General features: G+C 39.6%; 1 protein-coding gene across 1 annotated transcript in view; it reads left to right on the top strand.

Annotated features, from left to right (window-relative positions):
• Positions 1 to 27,389, top strand: part of LOC123520558 — a 101,893-nt gene that overhangs the window by 31,662 nt on the left and 42,842 nt on the right. The window contains exon 2 of the mRNA XM_045282932.1: positions 23,542 to 24,504. Coding sequence (XP_045138867.1) covers positions 23,542 to 24,504 — 963 coding nt within the window. The remainder of the gene's footprint in view (positions 1 to 23,541; positions 24,505 to 27,389) is intronic.

Below are 27,389 nucleotides of genomic sequence, written 5' to 3'. Positions count from 1 at the left end.
GAGACGGGGCCACATGATCATAAAGCCCAGGCCCTGTAAAACTACAACTAGGTAAATACAACTAGGTAAATACACACACACACACACACACACACACACACACACACACACACACACACACACACACACACACACAGACGAGACGCGGTCGAGGAAGGACACAATACCGTCGCTCCCGAGAATCAGCTGATCTTCACTACCTTTGTTTGGGTTTACAGTGGCCTGGGCGATAAGTGTGGACTCATTTTTTTTTTTCATGAATACAGTGTTAAATAATAATGAGTGATAAATATATTCCATCTAAATGCAGGTATGTACCAAGGGAAAGAATGAAAGCTGATGATGACAATGTTGGTGAGGGAGAAAGAGAATTTGAAGGCTTTGATACGGCACAAACTTCACTATTTGATAGAGTCTTGACTATCGAACGTAAATTAGATAAATTGATAAAGGAGAGTATGGGAATGAAAGAGAATGAAGAACAGGATAAAGAGCTCCAGAAATTGAAAGAAAGGATAAAAAGAGTGGAAGAAAACGAAACTAGGCTAAGAACCGAAAATGAAGAATTAAAAGTGCAAATAGTGAACTATAAGAAATTGATGGAAGAAGGACTTGGTAAAGCCGAGAAAGAAAAAGAAAAGCTAAAAGATCTAGTTAACAAAGAAGAAGAAAGAGTACAAGACGTGATTAAAAAAGAAGTACAAGCATGGAGAATCCAAGATAAGAAAGACAAGGAATCATTTCAAGAAGTATTTCAAGAACAGTTAAAAGAAAGAGATGAAAATATGACAAGCAAAATGATAAGAGTCCTCAAGAAAAAAGAAAATTTAATAAGAGAAATTGCAGAAAAAAAGAAGAGTGTAATTATTTTTGGACTGAAAGAAAAAAATGTTAAATATAGACCAAGAAGGGAAAAAGACGAAATGAAATCAGTAAAAGACCTACTAAAACATCTGAATGACGAGAATAGACAGAACTTAGAAGAGGAAGTAGAAGAAATCCATAGAATGGGACCATATCAAGAAGGAACAGTGAGACCAATTAAGATATTACTAAAATCACAAGCAGCAGCAGAAGAAGTACTATATAGAAAACGAAACTCAGAGAAACAGAAGGTTGCAAAGATATATATATATATATATATATATATATATATATATATATATATATATATATATATATATATATATATATATATAGAAAAATAGAAACGAGGAGGAAAGGAAGAGACACAATGAACTGGTGGCAGAAGCAAGAGAAAAAATAATGAAAGGTCAGAGGAGGAGAAGAAGGCATTTTTGGAGAATTATAGGAGACAGGATAAGGAAATGGTATATAAAAGAGAAAGAAGAGAAAAGAATGGAGCAAGTTTAACTAAAAATGATAAGAACAAGAGATTAAAATGATGTATACAAACATAGATGGGATTTTATCTAGTAAATTAGAATTAAGAGATTACATAAAGAAAGAAGAACCAGATATTGTATGCCTGGTGGAAACAAAGTTAAATGAGGCAATAAAATAGACATAGATAAAAGGTATAATATATGGAGGAGAGACAGAGTGGGTAAAGGAGGAGGAGGAGTCATGATGATGTTAAGGAAGGAGATAGTGGTAAATCAAGTGGAGTTTGGGAAGGAAAATCAGAAATACTGTATGTTAAGATGCATATTAACAAAAGGAGTTAACAATCATTGGAACATATGTGCCACCAAAACAAACTCATGGACTAACCAAGAATATAGAGACATGATAGATGACACAATAAGGAGTCTTACAAGAATCATTAAGGAAAGGAGAAAAGTGATATTGGTAGGAGATTTCAACTGTAAGGAGGTAGACTGGGAAAATTATGAAAGTGGTATGGGGAAGATGTCTGGGAGATAGATTCCTGAACCTAATGATAGATAATTTGATGGTCCAAAGAGTAAAGGAAAACACAAGATTCAGAGGAAACGATGAGCCGGCAAGATTAGACCTAGTTTTTACAAGGGATATACCAATTAACGATGATATAAGATACAAGTGCCCATTGGGAAAGAGTGACCATGTAATATTAGAAATGGATATAGAAGAAGGAAAGGAAGATAGAGATGAATCATACAAAGGAGACCGATTAAATTACAGAAAGGCTGATATTGAGAATCTCAAGAACTATTTTAAAACATAAACTGGGAGGAGATGGAAAACTCATTAACGGTTCAAGAGAAATATAACTTATTTTTGGAAATATACAAAACTGGGGTCAGGGAATATGTTCCAAATATAGACCTAAAGAAGAAGGAAAGAAAGATTGGTTTAATGCAAGATGTGCTAGGGCAAAGGAGAAACGAGATGGAGCATGGAAAAGGTGGAGAAGAAACAGAAATCCAGAAAATAAGGAAAACTTCAAAACAGCAAGAAATGAATATGCTAAGGTGAGAAAGGAAGAAGAAAAGAACTATGAAAAGGACATTGTCGAAAAATGTAAGGAACAACCAAAATTGTTCTACAGATTCATAAATGGAAAAATAAGACAAAAAGAAACAATAGAAAGGTTAAAAGGAAAAAACAGAATGGTGGAAGACCCAAAAAGTATGGCAGAACTGTCTTTACTAAGGAATCCAAATTTGAAAGACCACAGGGTAATAGAGAGACTGTCCATATGAAAGAGATTAAAGTAACCAAGCTTGAAATAAAAAAGTTGATGACAGAATTGGATGAGGAAAAGGCAATGTGACCGGATGAATTCTCAGGCAGAATACTGAAAGAATGTAGGGAAGAACTAGCAAGTCCAATATACAACATCATAAAATGCTCAATGGAACAGTGCCAGTGGAGTGGAAAAAAGCTGAGGTGGTTTCCATATATAAGAGCGGAAGGAAGGAAGGACCTTTAGATTACAGACCGGTATCACTAACTAGTGTAATATGCAAGATGTGTGAAAAAGTAATAAAGAAGCAATGGATTGAGTCTCTTGAAGACTACAAAATATTATTAAATAGCCAATTTGGTTTTAGAAAAGGTTGGTCATGTGTGACAAATTTATTGAGTTTCTACTCTAGAATAGTTGATAAAGTACAAGAGAGAGAGGGATGGGTTGACTGTATTTATTTAGATCTAAAAAAGGCTTTTGATAAAGTGCCACATGAAAGATTACTATGGAAGTTAGAGGAGAAGGGTGGCTTAAAAGGAAGCACATTGAGATGGATGAAGAATTACTAAAGGGGGAGAGAAATAAGGACGATAGTTAAAGATATGAAGTCCAAGTGGAGAACAGTAGACAGCGGAGTGCCACAGGGTCAGTATTGGCACCAATACTTTTCTCGTATATATAAATGACATGCCAGAGGGAGTGAACAGCTACATAAATCTGTTTATGGACGATGCGAAACTGTGCAGAGTCATTAAACAAAAGAGGATTGTGAAATACTACAGGAAGACTTAAACAAGATCTGGAAATGGAGCAAAAATGGGAGATGGAATTCAATGTGGACAAAAGCCATGTCATGGAAATGGGAAAAAGTGAAAGACGACCAGTGGGAATCTATAAGATGGGAGATGGAGTAGAACTAGAAAAAGTAAAAAGGAAAAGGACTTGGGAGTGACAATGGAAGAAAATAATCAACCGGTAAGCCATATTGATAGAATTTTCAGAGAGACGTATAATTTGCTAAGGAATATTGGAGTAGCATTTCACTATATGGACAAGGAAATGATGAAGAAATTGATAAGTACTAAAATAAGACCTAGATTTGAATATGCAGGAGTTGTGTGGACTCATAAAAAAGAAACACATAAGAAAATTAGAGAGACTACAAAAAATGGCTACCAGAATGGTTCCAGAATTTAAAGGGATGGCATATGAGGAAAGACTAAAGGCAATGGATCTACCAACCTTGGAGCAGAGAAGAGAGAGAGGGGATCTGATACAAGTTTATAAATTGATTAATGGAATGGATGAAGTGGATAATGAGAAACTGATCCTGAGAGAAGAATATGACTTTAGAAGCACAAGATCGCATAGTAAAAAACTAAGGAAGGGACGATGTCTGAGAGATGTTAAAAATTTAGTTTCCAAAAGATGTGTTGAGACTTGGAACAGTTTGAGTGAGGAAGTGGTGTCAGCAAAGAGTGTGCATAGTTTTAAAGAAAAATTGGATAAGTGTAGATATGGAGACGGGATCACACGAGCATAAAGCCCAGGCCCTGTAAAACTACAACTAGGTAAATACAACTAGGTAAATACACACACACACACACACACACACACACACACACACACACACACACTGTGCAGAGTTATAAAGCAAAAAGAGGATTGTGAAATACTGCAAGAAGACCTAAATAAGATATGGGAATGGAGCAAAAAGTGGGAAATGGAATTCAACGTGAACAAAAGCCATGTCATGGAAATAGGAAAGAGTGAAACACGACCCATGGGAATCTATAAGATGGGAGATGGAGTAGAACTGGAGAAAGTAAAAAAGGAAAAGGACTTAGGAGTGACGATGGAAGAAAACAATCAACCAGTAAGCCATATTGATAGAATTTTTAGAGAAACATAATTTGTTAAGTAATATTGGAGTAGCATTTCACCACATGGACAAAGAAATGATGAAGAAATTGATAAGTACTTTAATAAGATCCAGATTGGAATATGCAGGAGTAATGTGAACCTCTTATAAAAAGAAACACATAAGGAAATTAGAGAGACTACAAAAAATGGCTACAAGAATGGTTCCAAAATTTGAAGGGATGACATATGAGGAGAGACTAAAGGCTATGGATCTACCAACCCAGGAACAAAGAAGGGAGAGAGGAGACCTGATACAAGAGTTTAAATTGATCAATGGAATGGACGAAGTGGATAATGAGAAACTGATCCTGAGAGAATAATATGACATTCGAAGAACAAGATCGCATAGTAAAAAGCTGAGAAAAGGAAGATGTCTGAGAGATGTTAAAAATATAGTTTCCCGCAAAGATGTATTGAGACGTGGAACAGTTTAAATGAAGAAGTATTGTCTGCAACGAGTATGCATACTTTTAAAGTAAGATTGGATAAGTGTAGATATGGAGACGGGACAGAGCATAAAGCCCAGGCCCTGTAAAACTACAACTAGGTAAATACAACTAGGTAAATACACACACACACACACACACACACACACACATAAATGGAGTGATATCGGGGATTTTAGAACTCAACGATTACTTGAGGGACAAGAACCCAGATATTGTGGGTCTTACTGAAACAAAACTGAGAGAGGGAGAAGACCTGATGATGGTTGGAGAAGGGAAATATAATGTTTGGAAAAGAAATAGAGTAGGTAAGATGGGAGGAGGAGTGATGTTGCTGGTTAAAAAGATATAAAGGTGGATCAAGTGAAAGAAGGTATGGGAAAGGCAGAAGTGCTAAAGATCAGAGCAGAAACTAATGAAGGAAAAAGAGGCACTACATAGTGGTGTACGTACCACCTAAGACAAATGCATGGTCAGTACAGGAATATGAAGAAATGATAAGTGATACAGGAACATGTCTGGAAGAAATGTTGGGTGGCTGTGAACGAACTATAATGATGGGAGATTTTAATTGTAAAGAGGTGTGTTGGGAGGACTGGTCAATGGAAGGATCAGAGACAACATGGGGAAATACACTATTGACACTGGCAATGGAAAATGTGTTAACTCAGTGGGTCAAAGAAGATACTAGGTTTGGAGGAGAGGGAGCATCGTCAAGACTGGACTTGGTCTTTAGTACAGAGCCAATGGTCATTGAGGAGATGAGGGTGGAGTGCCCTTTAGCAAAGAGTGATCATGCAGTTTTGGAGTTCAAGGTGATAGATGAAGAGAAATCTAGAAGAAATGAAGAATATAAAGTGGGAAGATGGAATTATGCCAAGACAGATTTTGGAAACCTAAAGAAATTCTTTCAAGAGACAAATTGGATGAAATTCAAGAGTGCTAAGGAGCAAATGAAAAGTGGAAGGAATTTATAAAAATATACAAAGAAGGTGAGAAAAATTTGTACCAATAAGACAACATAGAGAAGTTGGAAAGCAGGACTGGTTTAACGATAGATGTGAAAAGGCTAGAACAAGAAAAGAGGATGCATGGAAGAGGTGGAGAAGGAAAAGACGGATTAAGCAGTGGGAAAGTTACAAAAGAGCAAGAAATGAATATGTGTTGATTAGAAGAGAAGAAAGAAACAAGAAAAGGATATAATTGATAAATGTAAAGACCAACCAAGGCTTTTTTACAGACATGTGAACAACAACATCAAAAATAGAGAAAGTATTGAAAGTTTAGAAGTAAATGGAGTATGCAGTGAAGATCCCAGGGAAATGGCAGAGGCTATGAATGGATGCTTTCGGAAGGTATTCACAAAGGAGACTGCTTTTGACAAACCACTGGTAATGGAACAGAAAGGGATTATGAAGGAGTTTCAAGTAACTGTGGAGGAGATCAAGAATATGATGGGGAGTTTAGAAGTGAGAAAAGCTGTGGGACCTGATGGGGTATCAGGATGGATTTTAAGAGAATGCAGGGAGCAACTGGCAGAAAAAGTTTGTGAAGTAATTGATGCCTCATTAAGGGAAGGTGTAGTGCCCCAAGACTGGAAAAGAGCTAACATTGTCCCAATCTATAAATCAGGTAACAAGAGAGACCCATTGAACTATAGACCAGTGTCACTTACAAGTGTGGTAGCTAAGATGTGTGAGAGGGTGGTGAAGAATAGATGGACAGACTTCTTGGAGAAAATGACATACTTTGTGAGTGTCAATTTGGTTTTAGAAAAGGGCGTTCATGCACGACAAACCTGATATGTTACTATTCGAGGGTGATAGATGTAATACAGGAAAGAGATGGTTGGGCTGATGGAATATATCTGGATTTAAAAAAGGCCTTTGATAAGGTACCACACCGGAGACTGATCTGGAAACTTGAAATGGTAGGAGGAGTGCATGGCAGTTTACTAAAATGGATGGAAGACTTTTGGTAGGAAGAGAAATGAGAACAATAATTAAGGACAGACCATCAGAATGGGGCTTGGTGGAGAGTGGAGTTCCACAGGGATCAGTGTTGGCACCAGTAATGTTTGCGGTCTACATAAATGACATGGTGGATGGGGTGTCCAGTTATGTGAGCCTATTTGCAGACGATGCAAAATTGTTAAGAAAAGTGAGATGTGACAAAGATTGCGAACTACTCCAGGAAGACTTGGACAGAATATGGAAATGGAGCTGTACATGGCAAATGGAGTTCAACACGACAAAATGCAAGAAAATAGAGTTTGGCAAGAGTGAAAGAAGAATCAGGAGTATGTACAAGATAGGAAATGAAGACATAAAACCAGTCATGAAGAAAAAGACCTTGGGGTGACAATTACCAATGACCTATCGCCAGAGAGACATATAAACAAAATAATTGGAGAAGTATTGAACTTATTGAGGAACATAAGAGTGGCGTTCAGATATTTAGATGAAGAAATGATGAAGAAAATAATTACTGCAATGATAAGACCGAGGCTTGAATATGCAACAATACAGTGGGCTCCGAACTTAAAGAAACACATAAGGAAACTAGAGAAAGTACAGAGGGCTGCAACAAAATGGTGCCTGACTTAAGAGATTTGACTTATGAAGACAGACTGAAAAGAATGCAACTTCCGACCCTGGAAAACAGAAGAGAAAGGGGAGACCTGATAGCAATATACAGAGTGATGATTGGCATGGAAAAAATGGATAGGGAAGATCTGTGTATGTGGAATGAAAGAATGTCGAGAGGGCATGGGAAAAAACTAAAATGGCCACTTATAGGAGAGATGTGAAAAATATAGCTTCCTCATAGAAGGGTGGAAGCATGGAATAGTTTAGACGTGGAAGTGGTCAACGCAAGGAATATTCATGATTTTAAGAAAAAGCTGGACATTAATAGATATGGAGACGGGACAACACGAGCATAGCTCTTTTCCGTATGTTATAATTAGGTAAATACAATTAGGTAAATACACACACACACACACACACACACACACACACACACACACACACACACACACACACACACACACACACACACACACACACACACACACAAAACAAAAACAACAAATTTTCTAATATCTCTCTCTCTCTCTCTCTCTCTCTCTCTCTCTCTCTCTCTCTCTCTCTCTCTCTCTCTCTCTCTCTCTCTCTCTCTCTCTCTCTCTTCCTTTCCCCTCTCTCTTCCTCTTGAAATATAAGCTACATGCTTCCCGCTTGTGTCTAAAATATTAGCAAATGTCACACTCTCTCTCTCTCTCTCTCTCTCTCTCTCTCTCTCTCTCTCTCTCTCTCTCTCTCTCTCTCTCTCTGAAGAGAGAAGCGTCCACTTTCCTCTTCAAAGGCGATATAGTGACTTTTTAAAAAATAGCAGCATAATACAAAGACGACAAGTATGACAAGCTTGCATGAGTTTCCCGCGCTCGAGTGCGCGGCACTACCACCCATATATCATACAGGCTGGCTTTTTAACATCTGGTGCGAAGGGGTTAAGAGGGAGGTTGCCTGTATATATATACGTATACAGTAAAAGTCCTGAAATTCGGAAGTCATGGGGGTTCAGGCATTCTGGATTCTAGGATTTTCCATGTTGTAAGATAGTAAGGCTGAAAGTAAGATTAAAATCTTGAGAGTACTATGTAAACCCCACTAAACTAGCTCCAACTTTCTATATTTCTTTGTAGTACTGTCATAACACCTTACAGGGATTGCTACTACCACCATTCCACTGATTACTTCCTCACCACACCACACAAGATTTACGTAGGCTTTTTTTTTCTTGAAGATTTGCCAGACTATCGGGGGAGTGGCATGGGTCTTTCCAGCCATTATGGCGGCCCATATGTGATGATTGCTCTTTTCCTACTTGTCAACTTATATGTGTAGGTGATTTCACTATTTTATGTAGGCTATTCCACCATCCACATATACTGAGAAGTTTGAGTAATTGTACTGTACTGTACCCCACATAATATGTATACAGTCCACAATACTTATGTCACACTTTATAAGATAATTTTAAGTATAATACAAAACACATTTCATAACATAAAACATTTACTGATGTCTGATAAAGGGAAACAAAAAGAAAGAAAGGCATCCAACATCATATGCCAGCCAATCATGTCACTGGCGTCGAGCGTACACTAGCTGGACCACCCACGCAGATAATGGGACTCTGCAACACACACACACACGTGCACGCACGCGCTCACATCACCTACAGAAACATAAAACACCATTTATAATACCTCCAAATATTATTCTCTTACGAGTTTGTGTTAAACTCAATGTGGGTGATAACATGTTCGGTTTCGGCTATTATTATTATATATTTATTACTATTATTTCTTACTTTTTACATATTTAACTCAGCCTTTCAGATTTTCCGGATTGTAAGGATTTCCGGATTATGAGGTTCCAGATTTAAGAACTTATACTGTATACAGGCAACCCCTGTTTAACGAAGGTTCACGCAACATAATTTTGCTACAATGAAGGTTTCATTTTACTACCATCTGCTCATTTAACGAACCCCAAACTCGCTTTAACAAAGTTTTATCCAGGTAATTTTTTTCAAGTTTGAAAGCCCCGCCATATCATGCAAGTTGACTGGCTTTTGAATACACCAGGAGGTGCTGATACTAAGGCCTACCTCAAGAAAAATCCTGGGACACCTGTAGAATCAAGATCAAAATCAAACCTCTCGTGGACAACACACGCACCACTCACTCCCCTGTTCAAAACATAACAGCGTTGTCTTCCCTCGCTCAACTTACCACCAAAAGGCCCAGCAATGTAGCTTAGCGTTCCTAAGAAGACCAGAAAGTCTCTTACTCTCGAAGTGAAGCTGGATATTATTCACAGACACGAGAGGCGAGAAAACTATAGCATTGTTCGCCACCATCTTGACTCCATCTACTGTTTCTACTATTTTCAAGTAAGCAGACTCTATTAAGAAGGCTGGTGAGGTTGTATCTTCCTTGTAAGCTAAAAGAACCACCTGAACTCGTGACTCTACAATGGATAAAATGGAAAGCCTTGTGGAAATGTGGCACATAAATTTTGTATGCGATACCATGATGTGCCCTTTGTTTACATTACACAGGTTGCTGGTTAGTGTCTCTCCCATTTCACTCTCCCTCTCTTCATGAATTTAACCCCTTCAATACGGTGACGCCTATGTAGGCGTCATGAAGCCCCAGTAGCATATACATTGATGCCTTCGTAGGCGTCATATTTCTTTTCTGAGCTTTCTTCAGTTCAGTTGTCCCGTATAGTGTGTTGGATACCAACTACACAGTGTGCTGTCTTTGAAATCCTAGTGCTCCTCCCACCATCCTTGTCTCCACCAATCACTAAAGATAAGCTACATGTGCCTTGTGTCTAAAATTACCCAATGGCATAGACTGTTCTCATCTCTCTCTCTCTCTCTCTCTCTCTCTCTCTCTCTCTCTCTCTCTCTCTCTCTCTCTCTCTCTCTCTCTCTCTCTCTCTCTCTCTCTCTCTCTCTCTCTCTCTCTCTCTCTCTCTCTCTCTCTCTCTCTCTCTCTCTCTCTCTCTCTCTCTCTCTCTCTCTCTCTCTCTCTTTCTCTCTCTCTTTCTCCCTCCCTTTTTTCTTCCTCTCGAAGATAAGCTACATGTCCCGCTTGTGTCTAAAATATTAGCAAATGTCTCTCTCTCTCTCTCTCTCTCTCTCTCTCTCTCTCTCTCTCTCTCTCTCTCTCTCTCTCTCTCTCTCTCTCTCTTTAAGAGAGAAGTCCATTTCTCTTGGCAGGCGATATAGTGACTAAAAAATAGCAACATAATACACAAAGACGACAAGTATGACAAGCTTGCACGAGTTTCCCACGCTCGGGTGCGCGGCACTACCACCTGTATATCATACAGGCGGGCTTTTTTAACATCCGGCGCGAAGGGGTTAAGATCATCAACATTATAAGGTTACATACATACATACATTAGTGTATATTATAATGACTTGAATTAAAATGTCTAAATGTTTAACTTCATCATTTTTACTTTCATTGAACCTTTTAATGTACTATGATGCACTCTCACTTTATTTATTCTCAATGGAAGTTCAAGTTGGGTTAAACTTGTTATAATCGGTTCGCTTAACAAAGTTTCGCTTAACAAAGTGTTTTTTAGGAATGTAACCCCTTCGTTAAACGGGGGTTGGCTAGGTAAGCCCCGTTTAACGAAGGTTCACACAACGAAATTTCGCTATAACGAAGGTTTCATTTTACTACCGTCAGCTCGTTTAACGAACACCAAACTCGCTTTAACGAAGTTTTATCCAGGTAATTTTTTCCAAATTTGAAAGCCCCACCGACCACCGTATCATGCAAGCTGACAGGCTTTTGAATACATCAGGAGCTGCTGGTACTAAGGCCTGCCTCAGGAGAAATCCTGAGACACCTGTAGAATAAAGATCAAGATCAAGCCTCTTGTGGACAACACAGGCGCTGCCGATACAAAGGCCTGACTCAGAAGAAATTCTGCGTCACCTGTAGCATCAAGCTCAAGATCAAGATCACGCGCACCACTCACTGCCCAGTCAAAACATAACAGCGTCACCAGCAGCTCATCTTTCCTTGTTCAACTTACCACCAAAATGCCCTGCAATGTGGCCTAACGTTCCTAAGAAGACCAGGAAGTTTCTTACTCTCGAAGTGAAGCTAGGTATTATTCACAGACAAGAGAGAGGCCAGAAAACTAATAACATTGCTTGCCACCATCTTGACCTCATCTTCCTTGCAAGCTAAAAGAACCACCTGAACTCGTGACTCTACAATGGATAAAATGGAAAGCCTTGTGGAAATGTGGTACATAAGTTTTGTATGCGGTACTATGATGCGCACTTTGTTTACATTCCACAGGTTGCAGGTTAGTGTGTTTCCCGTTTCACTCTCCCTCTACGTACATACATACATTAGTGTACATTATAATGACTTAAATTAAATTACCTAAATGTTTAACTTCATAATTTTTACTTTCATTAAACCTTTTACTGTACTATGATGCATTCTCGCTTTGCTTACTCTAAATGGAAGTTCGAATCAGGGGTTAAACTTGTTATAATCGGTTCGCTTTATGAAGTTTTGCTTAACGAAGTGATTTTTTTAGGAACGTAACCCCTTCGTTAAACGGGGTTGCCTGTATATATATATATATATATATATATATATATATATATATATATATATATATATATATATATATATATATATATATATATATATATATATATATATATATATATATATATATATATATATATATATATATATATATATATATATATGTATATTGTTACGTAACCCACACGGCTGCGGTTAACTGCTACAGCTCACTAGAGTGTTATTCTGGCCAAATCGCCAACTTTGTTACGGTCAGTACAGTGGGGATTATAAAACACTCCACAGAGTCCCTACTACTATAAATCACAGCCGCTGTAACCCTCAGGTTCTTTCAAGGTCGCCAACAGTGTATAATTTCCCCCACTGTAAGGGAATCTCCTCAGCAACTCCTTCTCCTCCTGTGCCCAATCAAGTAGAATTTATAAATGGTAGATGTTATGTGTAACAGGGCGAGGCCTTAATACCCCCTAGAGAAACCGCCCACAAGGACAATTCCACCCACTTCTCTATGAAGTAGTAATGCCTGTACACCCACCTTGTCCACAGACTGTGATAACTCACAGACCGGAACAACACGCGCGGTATATTATATTACTATACTATCCTACTGCAACAAGTGCTTACTAACACATGTCAGACTGACATCCCTTGCCTACTACTACTGCAATATATGATGTGTACAGCACATCCGGTGATGTACACACAAGACCAGACACCACCTACGGGTGACACCAGCTATACACGGAGTCCAAATACTCGTCGCAGACAAGTCTGGCGGACGACAACTACGCACCACTGGCCGACATGAAACCTCTCAGCATTCAATAGTGTGCGTGGCTACTACCACTACAGTACAGTATACTACTGAAACTATACAAAAGATGGTGGGGGCACACAGCCACCCACCAAACCCCACTGGTGACTACAACCACCAACAGCAAAAACAGGACGAAACAACAACAAGTCCCTCCGCGTCGCTCCACCCGAGTGGACGAACGCACGAGAAATGCAGCCAAACTTACTACACCTCTCTCAGAGCAACAAGCCCGTTGCTCTAACAGTCACGGTCTGCCCAGTAGCATGCCAGCTACTCAACAGGAGGGCACAACTCCCAGACCGATGACTAGCGAGTACTTGTAACGCACAGTCCAGCCACACGTGTCTCTTACTGTGCCGAGAATGTATGTGTTAACTCCGCTGAAGACTGGCCGGTACTATAAACAATATACTATTGATACTACACAACAGATGGTGGAGGCACACAGCCGCCCACCAAACACACTGGTGACCACGGCCACCACAACAACAAACAGGACGAGACAATGCCGCGTCTCTCCCACGCGTTGCCGCCACAATACAGGACGGACTCAAAACAGAAGTGCAGCCAAAGCAACTGCACTTCTCCTAGAGCAACAAGCCCGTTGCTCTAACAGTCACGGTCTACCCAGTAGCAAACCAGCTACTCAAAAAGGAGGGCACAACTCCCAGACCGAGACTGGTGAGCACCCAGAACAGCCCAGCAACACATGTCTCCACCCTGTGCCAGAAACCAAGAGCGCACGTGTCTACCTCCGCTGAAGACTGGCTGGTTACTGATGTGAAGCTCACAGGCACACAAAATGGTGGAGAGAGGGAGGCTGGTTGTCTGCTCATCAGAACAGCCCGAGGGGCCCTCGCTTGGTAGCCATAGGCTACACATATAATGAAATAATAAAGTAAAGGGGATTAAGACGGTGCTCATCACAATATATATATATATATATATATATATATATATATATATATATATATATATATATATATATATATATATATGAATATATATACATACATATATATATACACATACATACATACATACTTACATATATATACAGGCAACCCCTCTCTTAACGAAGGTTCACAACAAAATTTTGCTACAATGAAAGTTTAATTTTACTACCATCTGCTCGTTTAACAAACACCAAAGTCGCTTTAACAAAGTTTTATCCAGGTAATTTTTTCCAAGTTTGAAAGCCCCACCGTATCACGCAAGCCGACAAGTTTTTCAATACATCAGGAGCTGCTGATACTAAGGCCTGGCTCAGGAGAAATCCTTGGACACCTGTAGATTAACCCTTAACTTCCGGGATTAAAATATTTTTCCTGTCTAATGACGGGAAAAATGGTACACCTAAAATTGTCAGAACACAGTTTGAATACTGATAATTATTTTCTCTGTGTTATTCTGAATACAATGATGTACTTTCCAGCTCGATATGACGTCTGAGAGTTTAGTTATTGCCTTATCAAAGTTTCCTCCTCCGGTGTTACGGTGTGACCAGTCAAGAGGAAACAGCCCGAGAGCGACGCCGCTCTCTCTCTCTCTCTCTCTCTCTCTCTCTCTCTCTCTCTCTCTCTCTCTCTCTCTCTCTCTCTCTCTCTGTGAGAGAGAGAGAGAGAGAGAGAGAGAGAGAGAGAGAGAGAGAGAGAGAGAGAGGAAGGAAGGACATATTATCACTGATTTCTGAGACACGTGTGTGTGTGTGTGTGTGTGTGTGTGTGTGTGTGTGTGTGTGTGTGTGTGTGTGTGTGTGTGTGTGTGTGTGTGTGTGTTTACCTAATTGTATTTACCTAATTGTAACATACGGGAAAAGAGCTATGCTCGTGTTGTCCCGTCTCCATATCTATTAATGTCCAGCTTTTTCTTAAAATCATGAATATTCCTTGCGTTGACCACTTCCACGTCTAAACTATTCCATGCTTCCACCCTTCTATGAGGAAGCTATATTTTTCACATCTCTCCTATAAGTGGCCATTTTAGTTTTTCCCATGCCCTCTCGACATTCTTCCATTCCACATACACAGATCTTCCCTATCCATTTTTCCATGCCAATCATCACTCTGTATATTGCTATCAGGTCTCCCCTTTCTCTTCTGTTTTCCAGGGTTGGAAGTTGCATTCTTTTCAGTCTGTCTTCATAAGTCAAATCTCTTAAGTCAGGCACCATTTTCGTTGCAGCCCTCTGTACTTTCTCTAGTTTCCTTATGTGTTTCTTTAAGTTCGAGCCCACTGTATTGTTGCATATTCAAGCCTCGGTCTTATCATTGCAGTAATTATTTTCTTCATCATTTCTTCATCTAGATATACGAACGCCACTCTTATGTTCCTCAATAAGTTCAATACTTCTCCAATTATTTTGTTTATATGTCTCTCTGGCGATAGGTCATTGGTAATTGTCACCCCAAGGTCTTTTTCTTCATGACTGGTTTTATGTCTTCATTTCCTATCTTGTACATACTCCTGATTCTTCTTTCACTCTTGCCAAACTCTATTTTCTTGCATTTTGTCGTGTTGAACTCCATTTGCCATGTACAGCTCCATTTCCATATTCTGTCCAAGTCTTCCTGGAGTAGTTCGCAATCTTTGTCACATCTCACTTTTCTTAACAATTTTGCATCGTCTGCAAATAGGCTCACATAACTGGACACCCCATCCACCATGTCATTTATGTAGACTGCGAACATTACTGGTGCCAACACTGATCCCTGTGGAACTCCACTCTCCACCAATCCCCATTCTGATGGTCTGTCCTTAATTATTGTTCTCATTTCTCTTCCTACCAAAAGTCTTCCATCCATTTTAGTAAACTGCCATGCACTCCTCCTACCATTTCAAGTTTCCAGATCAGTCTCTGGTGTGGTACCTTATCAAAGGCCTTTTTTAAATCCAGATATATTCCATCAGCCCAACCATCTCTTTCCTGTATTACATCTATCACCCTCGAATAGTAACATATCAGGTTTGTCGTGCATGAACGCCCTTTCCTAAAACCAAATTGACACTCACAAAGTATGTCATTTTTCTCCAAGAAGTCTGTCCATCTAGTCTTCACCACCCTCTCACACATCTTAGCTACCACACTTGTAAGTGACACTGGTCTATAGTTCAATGGGTCTCTCTTGTTACCTGATTTATAGATTGGGACAATGTTAGCTCTTTTCCAGTCTTGGGGCACTACGCCTTCCCTTAATGAGGCATCAATTACTTCACAAACTTTTTCTGCCAATTGCTCCTGCATTCTCTTAAAATCCATCCTGATACCCCATCAGGTCCCACAGCTTTTCTCACTTCTAAACTCCCCATCATGTTCTTGATCTCCTCCACCGTTACTTGAAACTCCTTCATAATCCCTTTCTGTTCCATTACCAGTGGTTTGTCAAAAGCAGTCTCCTTTGTGAATACCTTCCGAAAGCATCCATTCATAGCCTCTGCCATTTCCTGGGATCTTCACTGTATACTCCATTTACTTCTAAACTTTCAATACTTTCTCTATTTTTGATGTTGTTGTTCACATGTCTGTAAAAAAGCCTTGGTTGGTCTTTACATTTATCAATTATATCCTTTTCTTGTTTCTTTCTTTCTTCTCTTCTAATCAACACATATTCATTTCTTGCTCTTTTGTAACTTTCCCACTGCTTAATCCGTCTTTTCCTTCTCCACCTCTTCCATGCATCCTCTTTTCTTGTTCTAGCCTTTTCACATCTATCGTTAAACCAGTCCTGCTTTCCAACTTCTCTATGTTGTCTTATTGGTACAAATTTTTCTCACCTTCTTTGTATATTTTTATAAATTCCTTCCACTTTTCATTTGCTCCTTAGCACTCTTGAATTTCATCCAATTTGTCTCTTGAAAGAATTTCTTTAGGTTTCCAAAATCTGTCTTGGCATAATTCCATCTTCCCACTTTATATTCTTCATTTCTTCTAGATTTCTCTTCGTCTATCACCTTGAACTCCAAAACTGCATGATCACTCTTTGCTAAAGGGCACTCCACCCTCATCTCCTCAATGACCATTGGCTCTGTACTAAAGACCAAGTCCAGTCTTGACGATGCTCCCTCTCCTCCAAACCTAGTATCTTCTTTGACCCACTGAGTTAACACATTTTCCATTGCCAGTGTCAATAGTGTATTTCCCCATGTTGTCTCTGATCCTTCCATTGACCAGTCCTCCCAACACACCTCTTTACAATTAAAATCTCCCATCATTATAGTTCGTTCACAGCCACCCAACATTTCTTCCAGACATGTTCCTGTATCACTTATCATTTCTTCATATTCCTGTACTGACCATGCATTTGTCTTAGGTGGTACGTACACCACTATGTAGTGCCTCTTTTTCCTTCATTAGTTTCTGCTCTGATCTTTAGCACTTCTGCCTTTCCCATACCTTTTTCACTTGATCCACCTTTATATCTTTTTAACCAGCAACATCACTCCTCCTCCCATCTTACCTACTCTATTTCTTTTCCAAACGTTATATTTCCTTCTCCAACCTTCATCAGGTCTTCTCCTCTCTCAGTTTTGTTTCAGTAAGACCCACAATATCTGGGTTCTTGTCCCTCAAGTAATCGTTGAGTTCTAAAATCCCGATATCACTCCATTTATGTTGGAATACATTACATTTCGCTCATATGTAAGTTTCTTTAGTCCTTTCTTGCTGTACTTTTCTGGGTTATGAACCACTTCCTCAGTCTCATATCCAAGATTCTCCAGAAAAACTCTTTCTTCTCTTCTTCTGTCCTCTCTTCATTTTTTTCAAAGCCTCCTTTCTCAACTCATTTAACATTTCTCTTTCCTTTTCACCGAGATCTCTTCTCAACCAAATCTTCCTTGTTGTTTCCTGCTGGGCTAGCCTCCATGACTTCTCCACCAATTCATCTACATCCTTTTGTGACTTAAGTTTGATTCTTATTGGCCTCATACCTTCTCTTGTGAACTTTCCAATTCTATGGAAGTCCTCTATTTCTTGTACTAGGTCTTTTCCTCCTCTTGCACCACATTAATGATATTATTTATCACCTTTTTATGTTTTCTCTCTCTCCATTTTACTCGGTGTCTTATCCTCCTCCACACCAAATATCACCACACATCTCTTTTTGTCTACAGTTTCCCTCACCAATGTCTCATTTGACTTAATAACCTTCACCACTTTCTCAGCTATCTTCTCTTCTATGATCTGTTGATCTATAATTTCAGCAAGGCCCAAAGTTTTCTCCCTGACTCTTTGATTTCCTTTTCCAGACTTGCAACTTTGTAATTTACCTCCTTTCTTTCCACTTCCTGACTTTTTTTCCATTCAGCCTGCTTCTCCATCACTTTTCCTAGAGATTCTCCACATTTTTCGCAATTCACTTTAATTAGCTTAACTTCCTCTTTCAGTGCTGCATTTTCCTTCTTCATATCGGCACAGTCTCTCTTTACATTGTCATAACTCGTTTCCAGGCCCTCATACTTTTCAAACAGTTTTTCAATTTTACCTTCTAACTCCAGAATTTTCTTCACATAAGCGCTCTTCTCCATTATTCCTTGAAACCCTGTGAAGTCTGATTCCTCTTTCGAGTTCACGGCCGCCATGTTGCGCAGACGTAAACAAACCAGCTGATGGCTCAAACGCAGGCTACAGTTTATATTTACCTTCACTGGACATTATTTTGCTAATCAACAGTTAACATGACTATATGGAGACGGGACAAACATTACCAGCTCCTTTCCCACCTTGGTTACTCTTAGGTAACTGTAGAATTATAGATGATTGCTCTGGAGCTCAGCGACCACCTCCGCCATCGACGATGTCCCGTGTGTGTGTGTGTGTGTGTGTGTGTTTTTCCACTCTTTCTCGTATGGGGCACATCATCATCATCTGTGTTTCTTCATCATGAAAAGTGTTGCTCTCACTCACTATATGGTCCAAGAAAGCATCACTGAGAAACGCCATGAAATAGTCACAATTGTGTTGCACAGGAGGGAATTCAGCTGTTATGCCAGGAGACACAGATAAATCAGGCATAACTGGGAAAAAATCATCATTGAATTCCCTCCATTGAAAGACAGGTCGGGGTCTCGCGCCACCTCTGCCACGCCCCCTTGATCGTCTCCCCAGAATGCGAGGAGCACGCGCATGCCTCGTCTCCTAGAAACACTCTGTGAGTCTGTTCTTCATCATTATTGCCTTCACTGTCACTTATACTGTGTAAGAGTCTCTGTCTCTCTGTCTGTTCTCCTGAGAAAGCAGGTGAATGATGCTCTACATCCATGTCCTCACTACTAGTCTCTTCACTTTCCCCAGTTTCTTCTTCTATATATTCACTGTCACTTTCTTCTAGCTCAGAACCACTGCTAAGTAAAAGGGTTCTGCCTTGCTCCATGGTGATTTACAATCTGACCCGATCCTTCGCTGTTATCACTGACCTTTCTACCCAGCGCCACGGAGTTGCCAAGTGTCGCCCATAAAACGGGAAAACAGTTCAGTTACCTCTAAAATTAGGAGCTCTTGTGGAAACACTTGTGTGGTAAAAGATGCCAGATACTTCTACTCACCATCCGCCTCAAGAGAGCGCGCGAGAGACTTAAAATTACCGGAAAAATCTTGATTACTGGGACGAATCCCGTCACTTCGGACGTTCTGACGCAAACGTTTATATACGACCGCCGGAAGTTAAGGGTTAAGTGTTACTGCCTAGCAGGATCGAGGGATCGCTTGTGTGGTAGGTTTGAATATGCTTGGGGGTAGCTCTGGATAATAGCGAATTCCGGAAAGTGGCGATCCGGATACGCAGGCAATTACAGGGAGTCCTCGGGTTACGATGGTCTCGACTCATGACATTTCGTGGTTATGAACGCGCCCATAAAAACATAAAAAATAATATTAGGCGTCATTTCATCTTATGTGGTTTACCGTCGTAAGCGACGTAAACAAACACGAACTAGTTTCGGGCACGCGGCGGAAGAATACGCTTTTTTGTGGTTGTAGGGCGAGGAAGACAGCGTCTCCAAGTCTCTGTACATACGCCATTTTGGTTGTTTGCACCGTCTCTCTCTCTCTCTCTCTCTCTCTCTCTCTCTCTCTCTCTCTCTCTCTCTCTCTCTCTCTCTCTCTCTCTCTCTCTCTCTCTCTCTCTCTCTCTCTCTCTCTCTCTCTCTCTCTCTCTCTCTCTCTCTCTCTCTCTCTTGGTTATGGCTCCCAAGCATAAGGCAGACTCTTCTGATGGTAGTGCATCAAAGAAGAGAAAGTCCATCACCATGGAAGTTAAAGTGGACATTATAAAGAGATCACAAAAGGGAGAAACACCAACAAACATTGGCCGGTCGCTTGGCCTTAGTCGTTCTACTGTGGCTACCATCATCAAAGATAAAGAGCGATAAACTGCCCCAGAATCTCCAGCACCTTCTGCAGCTTCCTCTACACAATAAGCTTGTCTCTTCCTCCCTTGCAATGCCTCCTTCCAGTGTGCTAGCCAACCAAAGGAATAAAGGTAAGAATTTCCCCCCCCCTCCCCCGATGTTCCGACTAACGCTGAAATTTGGGTTACTACGCGTGTCAGGAACGAATCAACATCATAACTCGAGGACTCCCTGTACTGTATTTCTAAATTACTTATCAGAATTTAAGAAGGAAGGGCAAAGCTACAGTATAATGGACACCATACGTTCGGCCATATCTACATTAGCCAATATAAGTGAGCATCCTGCTGGACTGCATCCTTTAGTTATCAGATTCATGATGAATATGCCATCTTTTCCTCACTGCCATACAAGCTTGGATCCACAAGTAGTCCTTAATTACTTATGAAGCCTAGGACCAGATGATGAATTAACATTCATTCAGCTTTCAAGAAAACTTAACGGTTCTCATGCTATTATCATTTGGTCAATGTGGTCAAAACTGTACCCTTACTTGACACTAGAAATATGACTGTGTCAGAATCAAGAGTTATTTTCAGGATAGATGATTCTCTTAAAACCTTAAAGCCAAGTGCCCATATGTCTGAATTGACATTTGATGCCTGTCCCTCAGACATGAGATTGTGTGTCGTTACTTCAATTGTAAACCATCTTGTTAGGACAAAATGCTTTTGGTTGGACCAGGGACGCAACCTTTATGAAGTTCTGCAAGAGACCCATAAGTAAACATAGCCATTTTGCAAGAGTGATTCTCTCCTTAATTGCATTTTGTTGTTAAAAGAGCAGGTCTCTCATAAGTTATGTATATGAGCCAGGATTATACATACTCATTGAATTTGTGTTTTTTTTTTTTTATCAACAATTTCTATTGATTTTTTAAGCACATTACTATATTGTCACACATTGTTTATAAAATTTGGAAAGTCTAAATGTCTTGTCTTCACACTGGGTTTTCCTTTATTACCCAATGGAATACTCTGACCAGAGCTTTTCAGTACTTGGTGGGTTTGAGGAATCACTCTGAAGCTCTCATTGGCTACCGGTGACGTCAGTTAAATGTTGTGAAGTGAAATTGTAAGATTAAATGAACACTTACCAAGTGTGATGCAATTAAATGTTCGTGAAATTGGTAAGTGTTCGTTTAATCTTACCCTCTCGGATTTCTGCCAATCATGGGCCGTCATTCCCAGCCACCTGGCAGGCTGACTCGCCAATGTAGTATATAAGCTGATGTTTTCCGTTTGCCTGTACACTCTCTCTGAAGATGGTCTTGTGACTGAAACGTTAGAGAAAGAAAATAAAGTACCTTGTCTCAACTTGTGTTTTCCTACCACACAATACACACATTTGTCTTCATCTCCTCAGACATATGCCAAGGTCTGGCCTCTGTGGTAGCCTTTCTTGGTCTGGCCATATGGGCCTGGCACTGGGCATGGGACAGTGACCTCACTCGCTGACACAGTACTCTTCTTGTCCATGGGGTAGGACAGTCAACGTTTTTGAATGTGAACATCCTGGCCGCTCTCTCTCTCTCTCTCTCTCTCTCTCTCTCTCTCTCTCTCTCTCTCTCTCTCTCTCTCTCTCTCTCCAAAAAATAGCTGTATTATCCAACTTATCATGAAAAGGCATATCAAAGAGTTGACATTCTTTCATAATTGTTGTTTTCTTTACTACTGGCTTGTACACTTAGTTTGTTTTATTTCTTTTTTTTTGTTTTGTTTATTGACTTGTTTATTATTTGTTTTTACTTTTTATATATCATGCATGTTCATTGAGATAACATTTTATTTACCGGTCGGTCACCTGCTGGTCACCCAGCCAGTCTTCTCTGTTACGGAACGAGATGGTGAGGCCACAACCCCCCAAGTTACATCCCGTACCTATTTACTGCTAGGTGGACAGGGGCTACTCATTAAGAGGCTTGCCCATATGCCTCGCCGCTCATGGGATTTGAACCAGTGCCTTCTCGGTTGTAAGCAGAGCGTGCTAACCACTAAACTACACTTATCACCTCATTTCTAGCAAAATAAGCTAGAATTTTAGTTTACAATTGTAGTGGTGTAGATAAGCCTTTTAAAACTGTGAACAATTTTTTGTTGTCATGGCCTTTAGTGGTTGTGATGGATTTAGCATAAAAAAAAAAGTGTTGCAATAAAGCATTGTGTATGGGCAGCTTTTGTTGTGCATCCCCCAAAAAAAAAAAAAAAAAAAAAATATTTTCCAAGCAATGTGATGTGATGCAATTTTTGTGACTCACTGATAGCAATAATTACTGTAAGAGCATGTTCATGAGCAATTTTTGTAGCTTGGATAATGTCAACTATTTAGTGAAAAAATGAGTAAATCTCTACTTCCCTTACTAATGATTAGGATGAAAATATTGTTGTCATTAATATAAAAATGTATAAAAGATACAAACTTGTTCTCATCTCATACTGATTATGATAGAAAATTGTGAATACTTTTTTTGTCATATTCATTCAGATATATGTATTTTTGTTTGGAAAACAGATTTTTCCTCTATAATGAAAAGATGAAACCAATCTTTATTTGAAAGTTTTATATTTATAAATTGTAAACTAGAAGTTCATAATTGCTAACCAATCCTCAACTAGAATACATTTTTTCACATTTTATATCTGATGTTCTGTTGTAAATCTAATTATCTTCAAGATTTTGTCAAACATGTTTATCCCAAATTATCTGAAAAAAGCTTGTTCTTCGTACTTTGTATAGAAATTTTCCCTTAATAACTGGACACTATGTATTGTTTTTTCCATTTTTTCCTTTTCTTCTTCAACAAGAAAACACAAACATATGCAGTCATATGAGGTCTATGTTGAACTGAGAGAAAGTAACTGCCATAAAAATCAGTGATGTGTGAGTTCAAGACAAAATCTGTGGGCCATGAGTCTATGACAACCATAAATATCTCCACCAAAAAGAAGCCTTTTTGCACTTTACCTAAGGCTGTTTAATTATTGCTGTTCATTTTTATTTGTTTAGTTCTTTGAAACACTTTTGTCTATTTGATATACACATATGATGTTATGCTGTTGGTTTTTATTTGTTTATTTCCTTGAAACACTTTTGTCTGTTTGATATACACATATGATTTTACATGTACCTCATATTTTATATTTTCTAGATGAGAGATGGCAGTAGACCCAAGGTGTACAAGAATCTTCGTGGCAGCCAAAGTTCAGGAATTAATTCACCATTGGTGGAAACTGCAACTCGGAGTCTCACACAGGCTCCATTACCCGCACTCACTCGTTCCCAAGCTGTCACTACTACCTACATGCCAGTGCTTCAGACTGAAACTCTCCAGCAAGCATCAACCTTGTCTCAGGCTCACTCACAAGTCCAGGAACAGACTAATAATATAGAATCACACAGACACATCCAAGCACAGCCTCAGTCACTCATTCATACTCCTGCCCAGTCAGTCACACATGGTGAGACTATCAACTGTACTCAGTCACAGACACTGATACAGGTGACACCCAGAGTTCTTACCCAGGCTCTTGTATACTCACATCCTCAGGTGCTTCCTCAAGTGCATATGAGCACACAGTCAGAGATACACTCATCACAGGTACAGTCCCAATCACATATGCACACTCATTTGCAAGTTGCCACACAGTCTCAAGTTTTCACATCAACACAGCTACAAACTCATACCCAGGGAAGCACACAGATAAATAATATGGCATCAGTATGCACACAGTCACAAGCAAATCTTCCACTGCCTCCTCAGGTACTGACACAGTCACAGATTTATCCACATTCACAATCACAGGTACATACACAAGTACCTACATCACAAGTACTCACTCAGGCACAAATGCACACTCAACCACAGACACATACCCAAACTCACATCCACATACAGCCACAAGTACACACCCATGCTCAGGTGCATGCACATAGTCATACACACATGCACTTACATTCAGACTCCCAGCTACAGGTGGAGTCTACTCCCTCAACAGAAACCCACATTCCTGTCCAGTCTCAGCTGCAACCTTTGCCTATTCAAGCACAGATACCAGCACTATCTCAAGTTTCACTCTCCAGCACTCTCCCCAACTTAGTAGACACTCCACAGGTAAGCAGTAGAATAGAAAGTGCTTTTTATTCACAAAACAATGATATTCTGTATTTTGGTGATTAGATATTGTTCATAAAAGATGAGTCCCAAATTTCAGTTTATATTCATTAGTTTTAGCTGATAATGGTGGTATAAGATGATACACAGATTACCAGAGTATCTTGTGAAGTTTAAGTTAGTAAGAATCAGACAACTGAGACAGTGATATACCAGTGCAATGAATAAAATTTCTTGGTAGCTTCAATCACAAAACTAAAATGAAAATAAAATTCTCATTAGAAGGTTTTGTACATTTTCATGAAAAAGAATGGATGGATGGAGATGTGTAAAAGTATGTTTAGGCAATATGCAGTAAGCTTAGGTTTCCTAAACATAATAATAACAATAATAATAATAATGATGATGATAATAGTAATAATAATATATGGTTTATTAGGAATTGCAGTGCATACATAATGAAAATATACATAGTGGTGGGGTAGAGAGGAGGCTTAAGACTAGTATAGTAGCTTAGTAGTTTATGGCCCGTACCATGGTGGATATCACACTGTTTTGACCGGTCAGTTTGAGGGGCCCTTATGGGCATGACCACATTGTTGTGGTGTGTGGCGTGGACAGGGCGAGGAGTGTCATGTTTCTTTAGATCAGTGGTTCCCAAACTGGGGGGCGCGCCCCCCTAGGGAGGCGTAAAGAGAATTCAAGGGGGGCGTGAAGTCATCTGCTAAAAAAGATGTTTTAATAGATTATAAGAATAATAAAATCAAAATGTCTCTCTGGAATGTACTATTATTTGTTTGAGTGGCTTTCATTATTAAAATTTAATACAAACAGAGATCTGTTTTCCTGAACAGTGCTAAGAAATAAATGCAATAAAATAGAATAAGTTCACATGAGCAAAAGAGGAAGTGGGAGGGGGGGGCGTGCAGGTCTACTGGAAGGAAGAAGGGGGCGTCAGGTAAGATAGTTTGGGAACCACTGCTTTAGATACACCAACATTCTTCATTTTTTTTTTTTTCCCCCTTTTCTCGATATGGACGTTGTCCCTTTGAAATAATTTATGCTGGAGAGATTCATCTTCTCTTTTCAATGGAAATATGTTTCAGCACATTTTCTCAAAAGAGATTCCTAGTTTACTGTCTAACTTCCTTAGAAGTCATAATGTAAAATCAAAATGATTAAAGTCCTCATTACAGTGGATTTATGCATGAAATTTTAAGGTCATTGTTTTTGTTTAAATTATATTTCTTAAGATAATTCAAACATCTTTTATGCCAAAATATATGGTAATTATAAGATCATTGTAACTTACCTTGGTAAGTGTATGATGATTGGGCTTCCTTTTAGACTGTGCTGTCCAACTATGCATGGTCATGCATGACTTATGTAGTGCTGACACCAAAGCCAGATTTCATCCGGAGTTGGAGATGAGAAGATGATGTGGTGGACCACATCACCAGAAAAACAAACACTCCTAAAGCATAACATTGAATTTACGTTGTCAGAGTTGGCAAGAGTACAGGCAACCCCAGCTTAACGAAGGGATTACGTTCCCCAAAAAAACCTTCGTTTAGTGAAATTTCGTTTAGCGAATTGATTATAACAAGTTTAACCCCTGACTTGAACTTCCATTGAGAGTAAACAAAGCGAGAGTGCATCATAGTACAGTGAAAGGTTTAATGAAAGTAAAAATTATGAAGTTAAACATTTAGGCAGTTTAATTTAAGTCATTATAATGTACACTAATGTATATACTATGTACTTAACTTTATAATGTTAATGATCTTAAATTTATGAAGGGAGGGAGAGTGAAACAGGAAGGACACTAGCTGGCAACTGTGGAATGTAAACAAAGGGCGCATCATTATATCACATACAAAACTTATGTACCACATTTCCACAAGGCTTTTCATTTTATCCATTGTAGTCACGAGTTCAGGTGGTTCTTTTTGCTTGCAAGGAAGATACGGTCTCACCAGCCTTCTTAATAGAGTCTGCTGACTTGAAAATAGTAGACAGTAGATGGAGTCAAGATGGTGGCAAGCAATACTATTAGTTTTCTTGCCTCTCTCGTGCCTATGAATAATATCCAACTTCACTTCGATAGTAAGACTTCCTGGTCTTCTTAGCAATGCTAGGCGACATTGCAGGGCGTTTTGGTGCTAAGCTGAGCGAGGAAAGACGAGTTGCTCCTGACGGTGTTATTGTGGGCAGTACCGCTGTCTACATGATGGGACACCCCCACAAAACTCTTCCAAGTTTTTTTTTTTTTTTTTTTTTTACATTACAAGGGCACTGGCCAAGGGAAAACAGTGTTGGAAAAAAAAAATCCCGCTGGTTGCCAGGCCCTGTTGAGAGGAAAGTAGGAGAAAGAAAAAACAAAAAAATCTAAAAGGAGGGTCCAGTTAGTCCGACCTGGGGACATTTATGGTCCCCTCCCCAGAGGGGGACTCCGAGGCAGGGCGTGGTGAAGCCATTATTAAATTTTGATTTGAAGAGAGTGTAAAAGTGTAAGGTGTTGTAGTGTAGTGTAGGAAGTAGTAGAAGTTGTCTTTAGAGGGCAGGCTGCAGCTGCTCAATTGTATAAATGAGACCACAAAGGGAACCGGGAAGAGAGTTGGCCAAGTACGATGGAATCTCCCTCAAGTCTGGTCCCCTGTACCTTATTCACTTGTTCACTGAGAATAGAGAAGCGATTGTAAGTCGTTATGGGGAGGTGAGTGCGTCACATGTCTCGCCTTGATCCATTTCTGATGGGTATGAAGGCAGGATCCTGGGAGAGGGACAAGCATGAGTGAGAGTCATTTGGAGTGCCAGGTATGGCTGGAGATCTGGGGTTGTGTGGCAAACTGATTTTTTTGGTGCTCCTTCCAGTATTCGCTGTG

This window comes from Portunus trituberculatus, chromosome 47 (genome assembly GCF_017591435.1).
Source record: "Portunus trituberculatus isolate SZX2019 chromosome 47, ASM1759143v1, whole genome shotgun sequence".
Taxonomy (NCBI): Eukaryota; Metazoa; Arthropoda; class Malacostraca; order Decapoda; family Portunidae; genus Portunus; species Portunus trituberculatus.
The sequence above is the reverse complement of the archived record's forward strand: the minus strand, read 5'-3'. Positions and strand labels throughout refer to the sequence as shown.